Raw genomic sequence first — 16,999 nt, 5'->3', positions numbered from 1 at the left:
GGCTCCTGCTCTAGATTATCGAGATGTTTAGTTTTGTTTCAAAGGTCGTGCCTCATGTAGTGGTTTGTTATTTGTTCACTTCCTCTGGAACGAACGTTTGTAAACATATTTTATATGAATTAACAGGCCTTCGGGCAATCTTCGACCAAAAAAAACTCGGGAAAAAACTGATAGCTGCTGAGCAGTCCTAGAGGGACGAGAACGTGATTTTATGACAGCTTGCATGGGCAAATCCGGCACCAAAACCTCTTCAGATGATTGGCCTGCCGCCATAGCACGTGAGCAGAGCTCCATGCCGAAGGTAATGATGCCTGCGGCGATTCTTCCGTTAAGAATTATTACAGTAATTTTATTTTCTTTTATTTTTTTATTCCCCTTATATATACCCCTCCCCCCCTCCCCTGGCGTTTGTTAGAAAGAAGGTTCCAATCTCTCTCCCTCTCTCTTCTCCACCCCCTTCTCTCCCCTCTCCCCAACAGTCTTCACCAGCTCAATACCTCGACCCTCCTCTTCAACTCCTCTTCTCCGAGACTGCAAGGAGAGGGAAAAAAAGGAGGGGGGAGGAACGCAAGGAGAGAGCTTTGATTGCACCAACCCCAGATCCATCGAGAGCTCCCAAGATCTCCTCTTTTACCGGTAATTTCTCGTCTTTCTTTCCAGAGAAGAGCTAGGGTTTTCTCTACTACCTTTCTTGCTTTCTTGAATTTCGTTATCGCCTATACTTTTGTAGTTTTTCCTCTTTCTGAGATCAATCTCCAGCTGATCCTTGGAGATGTGCTTCTTTTTCTTGCAAGCTTTGGATCGGATCCCATGGACAGAGGCGCGCCGACCTGAGAAAAGGTATCTCGTATGCGATTAATTGCTTTTTCTCCTTTTGGTTTTGAGCTAGTCCTGCATTCCCAGCCTTTCTTTCCGACCGATCCATACTTATTCTTCTTCTCGCTTTTGAGGAGTCCAAGCTCCGATCGGGCAGTTTTTTTGGAAGTTGAAGCAAATCTCACCGTCTGAAACTCTCAGATCTTTCTCCACTGCAGTTGTTTTGTCCTCATGTCTTTTTCTTTCCCGATCCGTGAAACAACTTTTGATCCATTTTTTATCACAGCTTGGTTAACTAAAGAAAGGAAAACAACCAGTTTTATGCGGATTTTAGAGTTTTTTATTAAAAAAACTAAGCCCTGATAGTATAATAAAGACCTTTGTCTGCTTCTTTTCTTCTCTTTGCTCCTTTTCGTTTTCTATCTTAGAAGTATCACGGGTTCTGACCCTCTCTAAAACTCTCTCTTCTTCTTGGATATTATACGCGAGCTTTCACAACAATTTCCTTTTGTATCACTCGCAGATAGTGAAAGATCGCTGCTTCTCTGCTGGAAACCCAAGAAAAGAGTGGCAAATGGAAGCAAGCAGCACCGCAGCTGGTTCTGGTCTGCCTGCCATGGCCGCCGTGACCAGTACGGTATTCCCTTTTTCCCTTAAGCAGAAAAAACTACCCAAAAATCCAGAATTTCTCCTTCAATTCTTTTCTTCTTCTTCTTTTTCCTTTACTTTGTTCTTTTAAATCAAGAGATAATGTCGCCACCCGATCAAGATCAGGCGGCCACAAGAGTAGTTCATTTATCACACAATGATCTTGACCGGACGGGCTACATCTAATCAACTAGTGAATCGTATTGATGGGAAGAGCTATGCTATTTATTTATTTATTTGGCCCTTTTTTTGTTTCCGGGGAAAGGGAGGGTGTAAAAGCAAGATCTTGGAATCATCGGCGATTATTTGTGGCGAGGATTTGGGATTCTTGAGTCGGTTATGGTGGAGGGCGCTTGGGTCGTTATCAGGGGAAAATCGGATATTCTATTTTGTCTCGCGAGAGGGTGGAAACCGGAGGGAGCCGGGCGTGGGGGCGCTACTCGTTGTGATGATGACGGGACGAGTGGCTTGTCTTCTTTTTTTTTTCTTTTCCTGTTTCCATCTTGTATTCTTGTGGTGGGTTATTCTGTTCTAGTTTATTAAAAGCAAGTATTTGGGCCGCAGGTGAAGTACTACTACTCGAAAAGGAATGACTCCAGCACGGACTTGAGAAGGCGAACTTTGGGGAGACAGATGCTGCCGAATTCTGTTTTTGGCCTTGCACCTCCCTGCAACGGTACTGCTCCCCACTACCTTTGATTCCCATCTGATCCCATACTCTATATCCCTCTTTATTTTTATTCCTGCAATACCCTCATAGTTTAATGCAACAGTCATATTTACGCGGGCATATTGGGAAGTTACATGAGATATGATCACATAGCTCAGATTAGACTTACTCATTTGTCCATGGAATTTTAAATAATTTTAGGACAATTCGAAATAGGCGCGTTTTACGAAATCGATCACGAAAAGCTTCCGCCGAAGTCTCCGATCCAGCTGAAAGCCATTCGGGTCGTAAAGGTTTAAGTCTTTCTTTTTTTTTTTTGGTCCGACCCTTTCTTTTTCTGCTGTTTCTTTTTGGTTGTATATATTGTTGGAGAAACTGAGTTTTTCAACGAATGCTAGGTAACGGAGACTTCGAAGTTGGACGTGACAGTGAGCTTCCCGAGCACCCTTTCGCTGCGGAACTACTTCTCCTTTTACCCCACCGACGGGCACGAGCCCGAGCTGGACGAGAGGTTCGTCATGAGCTTGAAACAAGCGGTGAGGATCCTCAGGAGACTGGTACCCTCGTCCACCTGGGAGGAGGAGAAACACATGGAGAGCTTCTGGCTTGTGGCTCCCAGGGCATACGACTGCCAACCTCTAGCCTTGTTGCCAGCCACGGCCACAAAAGAAGCTGCGGAGGAAGACGAGAGGACGCCAACACCGATGGGTTCCTGCCTCTTAGCCCTCAAGAGCGCCGGGATTTTGGGTTGGGGGATCCGACGGAAGGTTAAGTACATCGGAAGGCACAGGGAGTTGCCGATGCCTGAGAAGAAGGAAGAAGAGGAGGAGGAACGAGCGGAAATGGAGGAGAAAGTGGTGGTGGAGGAGCAGCAGCTTGGACAGAAGAGGACTCGTGAGGCTTGCAAGAGGGAGAAGGAAGAGAATAAGAAAAGGAAGAAGAAGAAAGAAGACCAGAGGGAAAGGAAGAAGCCGCGGCATGGGAAGGAGAAGAATAGAAAGTGCGAGCAGGAAAGCCGGGTGAAGGCGTCCAAGGACCGGTGGTCGTCGGAGAGGTATGAGGCGGCGGAGATGAAGCTACTGGAGATCATGAGGGAGAAGGGGGCGGAGCTGGGGAACCCCATCATGCGTCAGGCGCTACGGGAGGAGGCGAGAAAACACATCGGGGACACTGGCCTTCTGGACCACCTCCTGAAACACATGGATGGTAAAACCGTGGCCGGAGGCACCGAGCGTTTCCGGCGGCGGCATAATGCCGAGGGCGCCATGGAGTACTGGTTGGAACCGGCGGAGCTAGTGGAGATACGGAGGAAGGCCGGGGTGATGGACCCCTTCTGGGTCCCTCCGCCGGGGTGGAAGCCCGGAGATGCCGTGTCGCCGTGCCCGTGTGGCACGGAATGCAAAAGGGAGGTTAGTGAGCTCCGAGAGGAGATCGCTGTTCTGAAGAGGTCTCTCTTTCTCTCTCTCTCTAATAGGCTTCGTAGTTCCTTCCCTCGTAGGTATATGTTTTTGTTTTTTAAAAAAAAAACTTTGGTTTTTTTTTTTTTTTTGGTGATATGTATGGGAGAACAGGAACATGGAGCAATTGAGTTCACTGAAGAACCTGGAGAAGATAGCTAAAGAATTTCGCTCGGAAGATGATAATGGTTCTGGCACCTGGCAGGTGGGATTTTTTGTTGCTTCTTGTTCCCTCTCATTTTCTTCCGTTCTTTATATGTTTAGGACTAAATTTTACCTGCAGAACAAGTACGCTAACATGTACTTGTTTTGTGGCGTATTAATTGTGACACTTTAATGACAGCAAATACGTAAGGAACACGTGAGATTGGTTTTCGCTAGGGTTTTACATTTAATATCTATGCAATAATTTGTATCCTTGTTCGCTAGCACGTTGTGAGACTTTAGTGGCAGTAAATGAGTGTCAAACACGTGAAGTTTGTCGTGTACAGGAATTCATGGTTCCACGGTAACATTTGCATGCGATTCGCCATTTAATGGGAGTCCCTTGCTTTTTTTTTTCCCTGGTAGAGGGTCTCTTGCTTTTTACACTTCATATGTGTAGCATTTAATAAGCAATCGCGTGGTGATTGCAGGAGAGATACCAGAGCTTGGTGGAATCGAACAGCAAGATGGAAAAAAAGATGGCAGCTTTATCCAGTCATTTGCTGGAGCTGGAGGTACACAGTACATAATGCAGCAAGCTTCTTATAATATAGAGTCGGGATCCTTTGCAAATCAGCTTGTTCGTTAATTGTAGCTTTTATAACGATTTTGTCCATCTAATCATAATGCTTCGCGTGGTGGTTGGGGTTTGATACAGGAAGAGATCCGCTTACTCAAGGACGAGAAGGACAAAAAAACGGAGATGGCGACGAAAGACAAGGGCTGGCTGGATGGAGGTGATGGCGATAAGGAGGGAGAGGAGAGGGGCAAAGAGCAGGAGTCCAAAAACACCATGAGCACCAAAAGTAGCACGAACAACGACAGCAGCAGCAGCAGGATCACTGATCTTCCTACGACCATCGCCAATGCTAACAACAACAACAGCGATGGCAGTGGTGGAGGTGGAGGTGGGAAAAGGACGGTGAGGAGCGGGTTCAGGATATGCAAACCCCAGGGGACGTTCCTGTGGCCCAACACCGCCGCGCTCATCAGCACCAGCGGCAGGAGGAACCCGGGGGATGTGGTGGCCGTGTCGTCATCGCCACGCGCCCAGGGGCTGATGGTCCCCGCAGCAACCACCGCCACCACCACGACGCTGGAGGATCAGCTCATGTTTTTCGGGGGCATCCCCACCCCACCTTCGGCTTCGTCCGCCACGTCAGCGCCCAATCTCCTGCTGCCGCCTCCGACATCCCCCAAACTGCCACGCGTCTCCGACTCTGCCGCGGCAGAGGTCGTGGTGGTCCCCTCCGCCCACCAGCAGCTGCAGGAGAGAACGGCCAGCTCCGAGAACCTCTGCCCTTCCGTGTACCGCCAGGACGTCCACACGGCACGCGTACGTAACAGCTGCTGCCTTCATTTATTATTACTCTTTCCTGAGAGGACTTCATTTATATATTATTATTATTATTACTCAAATGTCCCTTTCTAATTCTTTGGGGTAGAAAGTTTCTTTTTATAATAATCAAGAACCAGGGGAAGAGGAGATCAGAAAAGCGAGACGTTATCTTCTTCTTCATCATCATCCAGGTTAATATATAACAAACATTCTATGTTTTGTTTTGGGGGTGCAGGGGACTTCGTCTCCGTTGGGAGAGAATAACAAGAAAGAGGCGTTGTGGGAGCCGGCAGAGGGGGGAGGGTGGAGCAACATCACCACGGATCTGGCCCTGGCTACGCCTTCCTCCTACCGCTGATGAGTCATTTTTCAGGATCCGCTGGTGAATCACAGATCTCCATCTCCTATTAAGATCAGTAATGATGCTGTTATGTAACAAAAGGTCCTTCAGCTCCGTCTAACTTTACCGCAAGTTCCCCCCCGTTTTTTTTGGTTGCTGCCACGTTGCTTAGTTACTTTTTAGCCTCAGTTTCCATGATAATTAGACTACGACTAGAAAGCAAGCGGGAGGGTCGGGATCTTATTTGTATTATAAAAATTAAATGACAACCATGCTCCTTCCCGTCCGTGTTTCCGAACATGGATATATCTGTATAGGGCTCCGGAAACCGAGCTTTTACGTTTAATGGAAAATAATTCTTCTTGTTATGATTTTTTGCGATTTTAAATAGAAATCTGCTTATGCAGTGTCGGGTCATTGGATAGGATGGGAAAGTGAGAGAGATGAACGAATGCTCGCAGTAAGCTGCCAGCACGCTCAGCTGGGTCAGACGTGCAGAATGCACAGCTTGATCAGGTGGCGTATTGCCTCCTGAAATGTGCCAGTTGTCCAGGGCGGTGGGGGCACAGTGAGATATTGCAGGTTGTAGCTATAAATTTGTATGCAGTATGCACTCGGGCGAGCGGTGACAACTCAGAACATATCACCGGGCAAAACAATTTCAGGAAAAAATTGTTCGTTGCAACGTGATGCCACATCAAATCTATAATAAATTAATAAAAATTTTATATTTTATCAATTGTCATATATTTCATCAATTCTCATAAATTATACTTCACGGTGTGTTCCTACAGTTCACTTATTTCTGATTTTTGATTGATTTATTACAACGATGACATGGTATCATGGTTTCTACGAAAATTTATTCCAATTTCAAAGTTCATGCAAAATCAATTGGTTTGAAAGCCCAAATATTTTCAGTGACATATTCGGTTGACATATTTACTTATTTTGCCATCAAAATTTTAGAATAATATGCACTGCAGTGCTCCTGTTATTAAGGATACAAATGAATTGAGCTGCTGTGAGTTACTCGAGATTGATTCTACTTGATTATTATCGATATGAATAGCTCAAATAAATTTTTGACTCGAGCTCAAATAATTGGATATTCGATTCAAAAGCTCGCGGATCTACTCAAATGTATATATATTTTTATAATATTATTTTTATTTATAATATATATTAATATATTTATTATTAATAGGCTAAGACTCAATTTTCAATTTGAATATGATTCGATTGATATTTGAGTCGAATCGAGTTCATCTGAATTTGTGTTTAATTTTTATCTAGTCGAACTCGAGCATGGAATATTAAGATTTGATTGGTCTCAAACCAAATTTTGAATTTAAATATTTTGAATTTGATTGTCATCTTTTTCATTGGCTTCTTATCTGCCTGATAAAAACTTCCCAACAAGAAAAAACTGATGACAAGGGAGAGTGTGAAAGGGATCGAAACTCCGGGTAGGCAAAATAAATCATGTGTGTTAAGAATATTTTTTTTCTCCAAATGATCTAATTTATATTATGAATTAGTTGTGTCATGCCGCTTCTTTTGGTGGTAATTTTAAAGTCAAAATATCACAGGACAGTGTTGGAAAAATTGAATCGGTTGATAATCTCTTCCATGTCGAAGTAAAATTTAATATTTGCTGCATTGAGCACAAGTTATTCTAGAGTAATCTAATCAAGCATCCAAATGAGCTAATTAATGTGGGCAATGTTTTAAATTCATTAGGCCAAGCTGTGTCCTAACTATCTGGTTTGATTTTGATAAAAAAATAAAATTAAAATGAAATCGAAATTCTGAAACCTATCTATATAAAAAGAATGAAAAAAAATGAATGAAAAAATAAAAAAAAAAAGAAGAAAGGATTGAGAAGCAAAAAAATTAAAGGAAAAAAAGAAATAAGTGAATGAAAAAGAAATAGAAGGGGAAAAAAAAAAAGGAAAAGGAAGAAAGAAATATAGGAAAAAAAGAAACAGCAAAAAATAAAAAAAATAAAATAAAATAAAATAAATTAAAAATAAATTAAAAAAAAGAATACTATTTAGTAAGATGCATATTTGAGACAACCTTCGTGATGGAGCAGGACAATGGAACATCCCATTTTTTGTTGAAAATCAGGACATCCTCGTTCCATGAAAATTTAAACCTTGAATGTGGGGTAATAATTTTATTTTCATAATTCGTGTCTGACCTTTATGAGACTCTGTAAGAAGCGACTGATCCCGGGAACAACAGAGCGAGAACCAAGTAGTTGCATATGCTGCTTTTGGACGGATGAGGTTTCGGTACTGCCTGCGCGACAACACGTTAGTACCCAATGCGAAGTGAATTCAGTTGTCCTTGGGAAAGTATCAATCTCAAGAGCTTCTCTCAACTCAGCAAACCGGAATTCCAGAACACACATCTATGATCAAAGCCAAACAAGAATACTTACCTAGTGATTTAAGAAAGAAGCTAGCTTGGAATGCTAAAAAAGGTACATCAGACCAGGCCCCATTTTAGAAGCGATAATTATTCCATGACCAGTGCTGAGCATGTAAAATACATGTGAGACAAAACAGAGGTTTTATGAGCAGACAAAACATGGGCGGCAAATTACAGCAGAGGCGCACTGATGACTTTGATACATGCACTCTTATGTGATCCACTCCTTTTTGAACATAAAAAATTTTTAAAAAATGTGGGAAGAGAAAAGAGTATGTCTTGAATTTGTTCTTGAAATCCCACTTGATAAACATTCATTGAAGATCAGAAGATTACACAGGATAGATTCCTAATGTGTTCACATCAAGCAGCACATGATATTATCAGCTACATAATTTATATGAAGACACAAAATTTCATGAGTCCCAACTTCCAAGCACATTTAGCAGCCTGGTAATCCATGTTAAGACACTTGCATGGTATTCCGCGCCAGGGACAGCATCTCTCTGGTGATTGAGGAGATTTGCCAGCCAATTTGAGCGAGGAGTGGTAACAGCATTGCTCTGTCACTTATAAACTGTACAGATTACATGAGCCCACATATCAGACAAAATGGTGTCTAACTACCAATAGAATTGATAATTCAGTAAACAATTTGATTATCATTTTTCAAGGTAAATAATCCTATCAAGCCATTGTTTGATGAAAATGTTATCAATCCCTTTAGTAGACAATAGATACCAGATTGAAAGAACTATGCAGTAACATGTTCTATTGAACAGGACTTTGAGGTGGGGGGAGTTGGCCTTGCTGCACTGAGACCGGAGGCCGAATATTGTGTGCCTGTAAAAGATGCATGAGAACATGAGTTTTTTTCTTGAATTACAGATCAAAATTTTCATTTTCCATGACAGGCGGATTAATGAAGTAAGCATGCATGCATGCATGCAGACATACATACATTCAATCATGCATACATGTATACATACATAAGTACATCCATGCACGCAGGCATGCATACACACATCATGCACGCATAAAATACATCCATTCATCCATATGTACATATACAGACATGCACATATACACATAAAAACATCATATATAAATACATGTATACATACATACATATGATCATGAAAACAAAATTTTAAGATTATGAGAGTAATGGTTTTTATTAGCAGCCAGATCAAAACAAAATAATGGTTGGCAAAGTTATACTTGCGAGACAACTAATTGGGTTTTAAGGTATTCTTTAACAAATATAATACATCCCTGCTTTAAATTTCATGCATGCAAATATAATTAACTGAAAATCAAAGCACACGAGTTGGCCTGATACATCACTTATGTATACATGCAGTTTCACCAAAACAAATGACAATTATTGTAAATCTACAATCTGGTACCGTAACAGAAAAACAAAGAGATACACTACCTTAGTTATTATTTGAGAATTTATCTACAGCCTCAATTACACCTTAACTTCCTGGAAGATGATACCAAAATCAAGGTACTCTGAACTCTCATATTTTCCACAATGGCTTATGAATCATTATTTAAGGTTAACATTACGAATCCTCATTCGCCAAACATTCCTCACAAGGTTTGATTGTGATGCCATTGTAAGTTTTTATATCAAATTAGGGTTCATTTCATAGTTTGATGTACCTTTTACAATTGGTAGTAAACCTATTATCAACCCTCTAGTTCCGCCACCTTTTTCTTCTAGGCATGAGGCCAGCATTAATTCAACAAAGGCAACAAACACAAAATAAGGAATTTGGAATAGAGGAAAATATGGCTATCAATGCCTATTCTACATATCTTATGAAGCACAATGGCATTTTTTCTCACAGAAAAAGCACAGAAAATCTTGTCCACAAAATCAGCCACTGTCTGATCATCTTTCAACTGCATATCATGAGGGATCCATCCAAACAAGTGTCACTGTGACAAACCTCTTTCATCTTCATATTTTGTTCAGGTATCCATTAAATTGCCTAGAATATCTCGGGATTCTTTTTTTCCCCATCTCTTAAGTGGTGGCTTTATGGTTCTTTGTTTGCCAACCATTTGTTCCAAATGTTGACTACTCCATCAAGTCAAGCCATTCCAAAAGTTCTCTCTTCTTTCTCCATTCATCAGCACAAATCTGAGCACCCGGCTCGCAGAGCTTTCTTAAGGCTTCAATGCATATTTATTCATATAAAGAACCTTAGTTATAAAGGAGTTTTACTTTTTAGAAGATGAATAAAGAAATTTCTTTAGTTAATATGAAAATATATGGATCCAGTACATGCAAAAACTATTTGCAATGAGATAATCAATGCATGTGAATAGATTCTGGCATCTTCTACTATTCCGATGCTAAAACAAGCAAACGTATCCCTATACAAAGAAAGTAATATATGTAATCTGAATTGATAAATTACTTACCCCAATTGCAGTCACAAAACTACAAGAAGAACATCTAACAGATGGAGCTCCATAAGGGTACATCAGTAACATACAACATTTCCCACACTTCACATTACCAACCTGATGAGCTATAGAAAAAATATCATCCATGAGCCAAAGAAATTATGTAAAAATAAAATTCAGTGAATATATCTATCATTTTTAAATGATTTCAACATCATATTATCAGCAGGTTCATTGTGTGATATATATATATACTAAGAAGAAAAATTAGAAATGACACTGAGTTATTTGCGTGAGAAAATTTGCCAAAATTAAAAACTTGTAGCAAAAAGATTCAAAAGTACGATATTGAGTGTGTTCATCAAATGGTTTAATGTTAATATAATCTTAGTGCCACAATTCCAAACAACAACATAGCAAGCTTGAGCAGTAAGGTCAAATGCATGTTTAGGTGAGCTGGCAGAGTTCCTCTGGTTAAATAGGAAGCATAGAGGCTGACATGCCATAAAATGCATGAATTCAAATATTATAATTGAAAATTTGAAATAGTATCAGAACACTCAATTGACTAGCTTTATGCCTTAATCTTCCCATTGCACCCCATATATGGAATGACAGAACCATGAGATACCTTGCACCCCATACACTGAATGACAGAACCAACAGAGACCCATTGCCATAGTAGATCTCATGTTTCACCCATATACATCCAGCATCAAGAATGATATTATTAATTCTTTCAAGACAATCCTGTGAAGCTTGCCTACAGTCATATATGGCAAGATAAAGAAAAGTAGGTAGTGGATGGAAAGCCCATGTAGCTGAATGCAGAATTTGACAGAAGTACTATGGACCTTGACAGAAGTGCTAAAGATCAAATAAATGCTAAAGCAAACCTAGATACTAAAGTAAGTTCCAACTGAGGGGGAAAATCTTATGTAGCAGAGCAGGCATTCTTACGGCTGACTAAAATCTGGTAAAGTTGTGTGCGCATAAAGAAAAATAATTAAGCATCGCTATCATGAGATCATGCCATCAACATGAAATACAAACAAAGGTGCAAGATTTTTTTAATAAAAATATCACTTAATCATGACCTTGTCAAAGAGCCTAGATAATCAGAACATTTATAGCAAATCTCTCAAAAAAATTTCTGCCAAATTAAGAGCATTTGGAGCAAAAATGAAAACATCACAGGGAAGAGCATTTTATCTGGAGCAGTATAGAAAGACAACCATCAGATGTGGCTGTTGCTTGAGAAGGAAAATCTGAGATAGCTGCACAAGCATGAATCATTAACATCTACCGCAATGCAAGAGGCCCACATCCCATGCTTCTGTATGCATTCAGAAGCAATAAAGTGAACCTTGTATACGTTGTACCAGTCAAGAAACCCACAACAGTTTTTCACACAATTAGACCTTGTGATAGAACCATATCCTCCAAAGAAACTAGTCACCAACAGGGAAAGCACACAGGAGAGCTTGTTCAGTCATTTGCCCTAAACCAGCTTATGGTGAACAAGATAAATGACTTTTCACTAAGGCCACCACCAATAATAACAGAGACCAAAAAAATCAGAACTAGAAGTCCCGGGTGGCTGTGGTGAGACCACTGTAAGTTAAAATGAGTCAGCTTATATAGGAAATATCAATGATAGACAGCACATGATTCTATGATGAAGCTGACCTTCAAGTATCCCAAGGTAATTAATTCTGAAAGAGTATTTAAAAAGGCAGCTAACATGACAAGAAATAGATGGAAGTTTGTTAAAATGTAAATGGACCTAACATTGCACAAGAAGAAAAAGATTTTCCCCTTCTTTTCCCCTCAATAACATCTTTGAAGATTATTATTGTCTTAAAAAAAAAAAAAAAATAGAAGGATCACGACATCTGGCAGAAGATAAGCTGATCAAATAGGGAGAAGAATAAAAATACAAAGAAAATCTTGCTAGTCATCAAAGGGAGACAAACACAAGGATTAGAAAGAATTTTTGAGAAGTTAAGCAAACAATCCCTATAAAGTGCTTTTGCTTCCTCCAAACAAATGTTATGAGAAGATAATTGCATGAAGACTACACTAGCAGCAGAACAAATAGCTAAATACTGATGCAGAAGGAAGAAAGAGCAAACAATCCTATAAAGTGCTCTTGTGCTTCCTATAAACAATACAGAGTAACTATAAAATTTAGTACAAATTGAACTTGGTCCAACTAAACTTTGAGGTGCAACATAGTGAAGTCATATTTTGTTTTAAGTTATTCAAATTATTGAACAATAATAATATATAATATTTGACAGAAAGAAGGTTTAAAAAGAAAAAAAGACAAATGGAAATGAAATGAAATCTTAACTAAATCATATGAAAAGTAGAAGAAAGAATAGAGATGCATCGGACATAAGTAAAGAAAAGTAAAATATGAAGATAATCAAAGAAAATATGTGAAGAAATGTTCCTGATTGGGAACATATGTACATGTTCCAACGGTATGAATGAACAAATCAATATCAGAGCAGGAAAGATAACCAGAAGCATGAAAAATTGCCCAGGTATTTTGGCAATTGTAAGTACATAACAGGTTGATCCATTGATGCGTTCCCCAGATCAACTATCACTAAATAAGCTAGTGGAACTAGGCATTTTCTTTGGAAAAAAAAATATAAAGAAAAACAATTGTCAATAGTAGAAATTGTCGAGAATTTGGCGGATCTTGTCACTATGTTTTGGAGGCTGCACTGCTATTTCTGTGTCACATGACAATAAATGTATTGTTTGTGTGCAAAAAGATACCACAGGACATACACATTTAGTTAGAACTTTGTTAAATACAAGTTGATGGCCTGGCATGCATATAAATGTTCCTTCCCACAATAACAAAAAAGAAGGAATCTTTCAGGAAGCTAAAAAGACTAATTAAGTACAAAAATCTGGAAATAACATAGAAGTAAAATACAAATGACCCACTGGTAAATATTGAATTTATGCTGTTATAAAAAAAAAAAAAAAAGCAGATTTATATTTGTCTATAACAAGGCTTGTGGTTTTCCTATTGAAAAATGCAAGATGTCACAACTGCAATAAAATGTATAATATCACAGTTTAAAAATATAATGAATACAGATCTGCGAATAGTAGATGAATCAACATAAAGTTTTTTTAAAAAAAAAAAAAAAAAATCAGAATCAGATGACAGAAAAAAACAAATATATGGTTGGTTGTGCACAACAGAATGGCTCAGTGAAAACAGAACAGCAAAGATATCAAAGTTGCGCTCAATTTAAGCTAGCATTTGCTGCCAGAATAAAAATTTGAAAACAAACCTTCTAACACAAAGTTTACTGTCTTACAGCATGGGCACTGAACATAAACCGCGCTTCTTGGATATGAAAGTAGTTCACGACAACTGCCGCAGACCATTTGGCCCATTTCTGCATCAAGTTATAACAGCAGCCAAAGTTGATAAACAACTAAAAGAAGTAAGAAACTGGAAATTACCATGAAAGAACGAGATAGCATTTTCCACATACAATGTCCCATACAAACCTGCACAAAATTATGGAATAATTGTATTTTAAGAAAATTTTGTCAACTCAATATCCAGAAGGTACCGGGACCCAGGTCAGTTATCATGAAGATCTCTAATCAGACATGGAAGGGTTGGAATAATAACATAAATTTAAAGCACAATCGTACAATATAACAAAATATGCATGAGAGTCACCACAAAATCCACCAGCAAGCCATCTTGAGTACAATAACAACATGGCAGAGGGTTTCCCCCTATGTTATCCATGATATATAATAATGTTAGGGGCAAGAAGTGAAGAAAGTAAGTCCTTTGGCTAGTTAAAAGCATTGCCGCATTAGACGTACTCCATAAAATCAAAACTCAAAATATAAGGATTGTGCTCCAATTAGGGTTCTTGACTGATAAATCGTGCCAGAAAGATGAAAGCAGTCCCTATAAACCAACCCTTTTGCTCCTTCTTCAACTAGTTGATGTCACCTCGACCATGAAGCGGACAATGACTTGTAAACAGTTGACGCTCTATCGATAGCCAGTTGTAGAACATTCCCAAGAGAGGGTTTTTTCCCTTCTCATATTCCTATAATATGTCGAATTTCCTATTACGTGTTTTCAAGAATGTCAATTCAATGGTAATGAACCAAATAAACCAAGCCATCAGAAGCGTGGATATGACCACAATATCCTAGAAGCACTTTACATGGCCGTGTTCATATCGATTACCTACTCTACTTTCAATTTCTCTCAGAGATTTCGTCGAGCATCATTGAGGTTCTTCAAGTGAATCGAATATTGAGCATAGTAAAACTGAATTATCACAGCATGCATATGTAGTCGCACGCGAGAACGCAAAATCAATAGTCAGAAATTCTCGACCATGGCAAGAACGGGCGATCATCATCTTGGCATCCTCTCGGAATGATCAAAAAGAGATTTTACATACTGTTTTGGAGGAAGGATATAGAATTGGGGCCCGGGGGGGGCGGAGCTAACCTGGAGAAGGAGGCGGAGGAGGGGCAGAGGACACGGGCGGTGGCGGGGGGCCGAGATTTTCCCACCCAGGGGGAACGGCTTCCGGGGAGCTGCCCATAGTTGGTACGATTTTGTTAGGGCGGAGACGGAGAAGGGAACGCGCTTTAGTTTGTCCCGCCGCTGGTATAACCCCAATGTTGGCCACCAGCAAGACACGTGAGGGAGTACAAGAAGACCCACCAGCAAGACACGTGACGTTTAGAGCATAGGTATTGCATAATTAGTACGAAATTATTGCGCTGATCAAATATATTTACATCACAAAAATTGTTTAAATCAATTAATTGAGACATCCCAATCATCATAGCTCTTTTCTTAACAATCGAACTTGAATTTTGGATGATGCGTCCCTAAAGTTTTAAGCTTGATTAATTATGGTATGGATGCATCTCTCTTTCCATCTCTTAAGAAAAAAGTAGCTATGAATATTTAAAAAGAAGATATCAAAATCGGTTTAAGATATAAAATTATTATAGATGTCTATCTCATTTTTTAATGAATAAAAATATCTTCAATCAAACATTCAAAAAATGATTGTTCTATTTCAATTTTTCTTTATTACAAATTGAGCATACTTTTCATATTTTATAGCAGAATGAATTGTAAGAATGGAAAAGTCAAACTAAACGTATTGTTATTTGCAGCACTATTGCGCTATCTCTAGAATCTATATCAATTGTGATCAAAGAATTTATACTAATGCAATATTAATGAGAACAATCTTCATTTATTATTATTATTTTTTTAAAGGAGATAGATATTGTAGGAGTTTGTTAAGAATTTTGGTAGGGCTTTACCATCTAAAATAAAGAAATGGATGAGAGCTCATCCAAGAGGTAATCTTAGAAGTTTGAAGGTGTAGGGATGACCATACGATGATTATAACAACTAAAAAGGTATATGGCTAGGATTTGTTTCATTGAAATAAGGAATAAGGTTAAGATGGTGAGTATTTATTAAGTTCTCACGGATGTAAGGTTAAGGTTAAAGCTTTTACTAATAGAATAAGAGTGCGTATTAAAAAAAAAAAAAAAAAAGCTTAAATGAAGAGTCAGACGTTATGTCAATGGTTTGAATAGAGATGGGTGCGAAAATGGATAAATGAGTGTTGGTTAAAATTAAATAGAAAAAAGCTTATGGGTGTAAGACTGGCACATGAAGATTTTTTATATGAATTGCTCTTCATTTGGGCTAGTGGACTGAGTTTTCTATATGGGTCGGATAAGGTTGCTTAAGCTTAGGTTGACCATGGTTTAGGCTTGGGTTGGCTACGGCTTGGGCTAGGTTGGCTACAAGTTGGGCTTGAGTTTCTAGGCTTCGGGGTGGCTTGGACCGGCTGTAGCTAGGCTTGGTTGGCTATGGGTTGAATCGGTTCCCTCACTTTTCGCACCGCGCCGTCCCTTCCCTCCGTTGCCCGCTTCCTCCACACCCTCGCCTTCAAAAACCCGTTATAGCCCTCATCTACAGCCTGGCCCAAAACCGGCGTCAAATCCAACGACCTGACCTACTCTTGTCGTCCGCATCTGCAGCACCGCTACACTTCTGGACCTTGGCTGCCAAGTCTGCTCCTACTGCCTCAAGTCCGGCTCAATGCCTTGGCAGCTCCTCAACTCTTCCTACTAGAAATGAAGCCTCGACAATCCCTACCAGCTTCCTGATGAAATGCCCAAAAGAAAAGTCGGTGGAATACTATTCTGATCACCTTCGCCCAGCATGGCGTACCCATGCTGCCTTCGATCACTTCCATCAAATGGGAACCGCCGCCTTCCAGCCCGACTAAACCTTTCTCTGCCTCCTCAGTGCTTGCACCAAATAAAAACCTTATTTACATCATTTTTGAGAAAGAATAGCCATGGGGCATCTTGAGCTGTTTCCATTATTCAAATTATCTTTTAGATTTATTTTTTTTTCTACAAATTAAATACAATTTTTATGAAATTATTATCAATATTTTTTATTTTAATGTATATTTATTTTTATTGTAATAATAAATTTAGATTGAAGATATATGTAGACGTGGGGTCCTTTGTACCCCACTAAAACGGTGTCAGCACTTCTTTTAAATATTCCGACAAAATAGGTTCTAAATGAATGCAAATTC

At 39.5% G+C, this 16,999-nt stretch overlaps 2 protein-coding genes across 2 annotated transcripts; one reads left to right on the top strand and one right to left on the bottom strand.

Moving 5' to 3' along the window:
• The first annotated feature begins 223 nt into the window (after positions 1-223).
• On the top strand, positions 224-5,791 carry LOC105038876 (protein AMEIOTIC 1 homolog). The gene is made up of 9 exons (XM_073251279.1): positions 224-301; positions 1,340-1,453; positions 2,029-2,140; positions 2,336-2,427; positions 2,533-3,581; positions 3,706-3,796; positions 4,227-4,310; positions 4,454-5,131; positions 5,370-5,791. The coding sequence occupies exons 1-9, from the start codon at positions 224-226 to the stop codon at positions 5,490-5,492; spliced, it is 2,421 nt and encodes an 806-aa protein (XP_073107380.1). The 3' UTR covers positions 5,493-5,791.
• A 2,397-nt stretch (positions 5,792-8,188) lies between these two features.
• Positions 8,189-15,033, bottom strand: LOC105038388 (protein LOL5). The gene is made up of 5 exons (XM_010914186.3): positions 14,860-15,033; positions 13,661-13,768; positions 10,353-10,462; positions 8,655-8,756; positions 8,189-8,490 (listed from the first exon to the last, which is right to left on the bottom strand). Exons 1-4 carry the CDS (start codon positions 14,954-14,956, stop codon positions 8,685-8,687), a joined length of 387 nt encoding a protein of 128 aa, XP_010912488.1. The 5' UTR covers positions 14,957-15,033; the 3' UTR covers positions 8,189-8,490; positions 8,655-8,684.
• Positions 15,034-16,999: the final 1,966 nt, after the last annotated feature.

The sequence above is a fragment of the Elaeis guineensis genome, chromosome 2, assembly GCF_000442705.2.
Source record: "Elaeis guineensis isolate ETL-2024a chromosome 2, EG11, whole genome shotgun sequence".
Classification (NCBI taxonomy): Eukaryota; Viridiplantae; Streptophyta; class Magnoliopsida; order Arecales; family Arecaceae; genus Elaeis; species Elaeis guineensis.
Note: the sequence above shows the minus strand (reverse complement) of the source record. Positions and strands in the feature narration are given on the sequence as shown.

Excerpts from the sequence above, each read along its gene's own strand:
- LOC105038876 (XM_073251279.1), top strand. The coding sequence starts at position 224 with ATGGGCAAATCCGGCACCAAAACCTCTTCAGATGATTGGCCTGCCGCC. Across the intron at positions 3,797-4,226 it reads ATGGTTCTGGCACCTGGCAG|GAGAGATACCAGAGCTTGGT; the intron begins GTGGGATTTTTT and ends TGGTGATTGCAG. Across the intron at positions 4,311-4,453 it reads GTCATTTGCTGGAGCTGGAG|GAAGAGATCCGCTTACTCAA; the intron begins GTACACAGTACA and ends GGTTTGATACAG.
- LOC105038388 (XM_010914186.3), bottom strand. The coding sequence starts at position 14,956 with ATGGGCAGCTCCCCGGAAGCCGTTCCCCCTGGGTGGGAAAATCTCGGC. Across the intron at positions 10,463-13,660 it reads AGTAAACTTTGTGTTAGAAG|CTCATCAGGTTGGTAATGTG; the intron begins GTTTGTTTTCAA and ends TTTTTTCTATAG. Across the intron at positions 8,757-10,352 it reads GTTTTGTGACTGCAATTGGG|GCACACAATATTCGGCCTCC; the intron begins GTAAGTAATTTA and ends CATCTTTTACAG.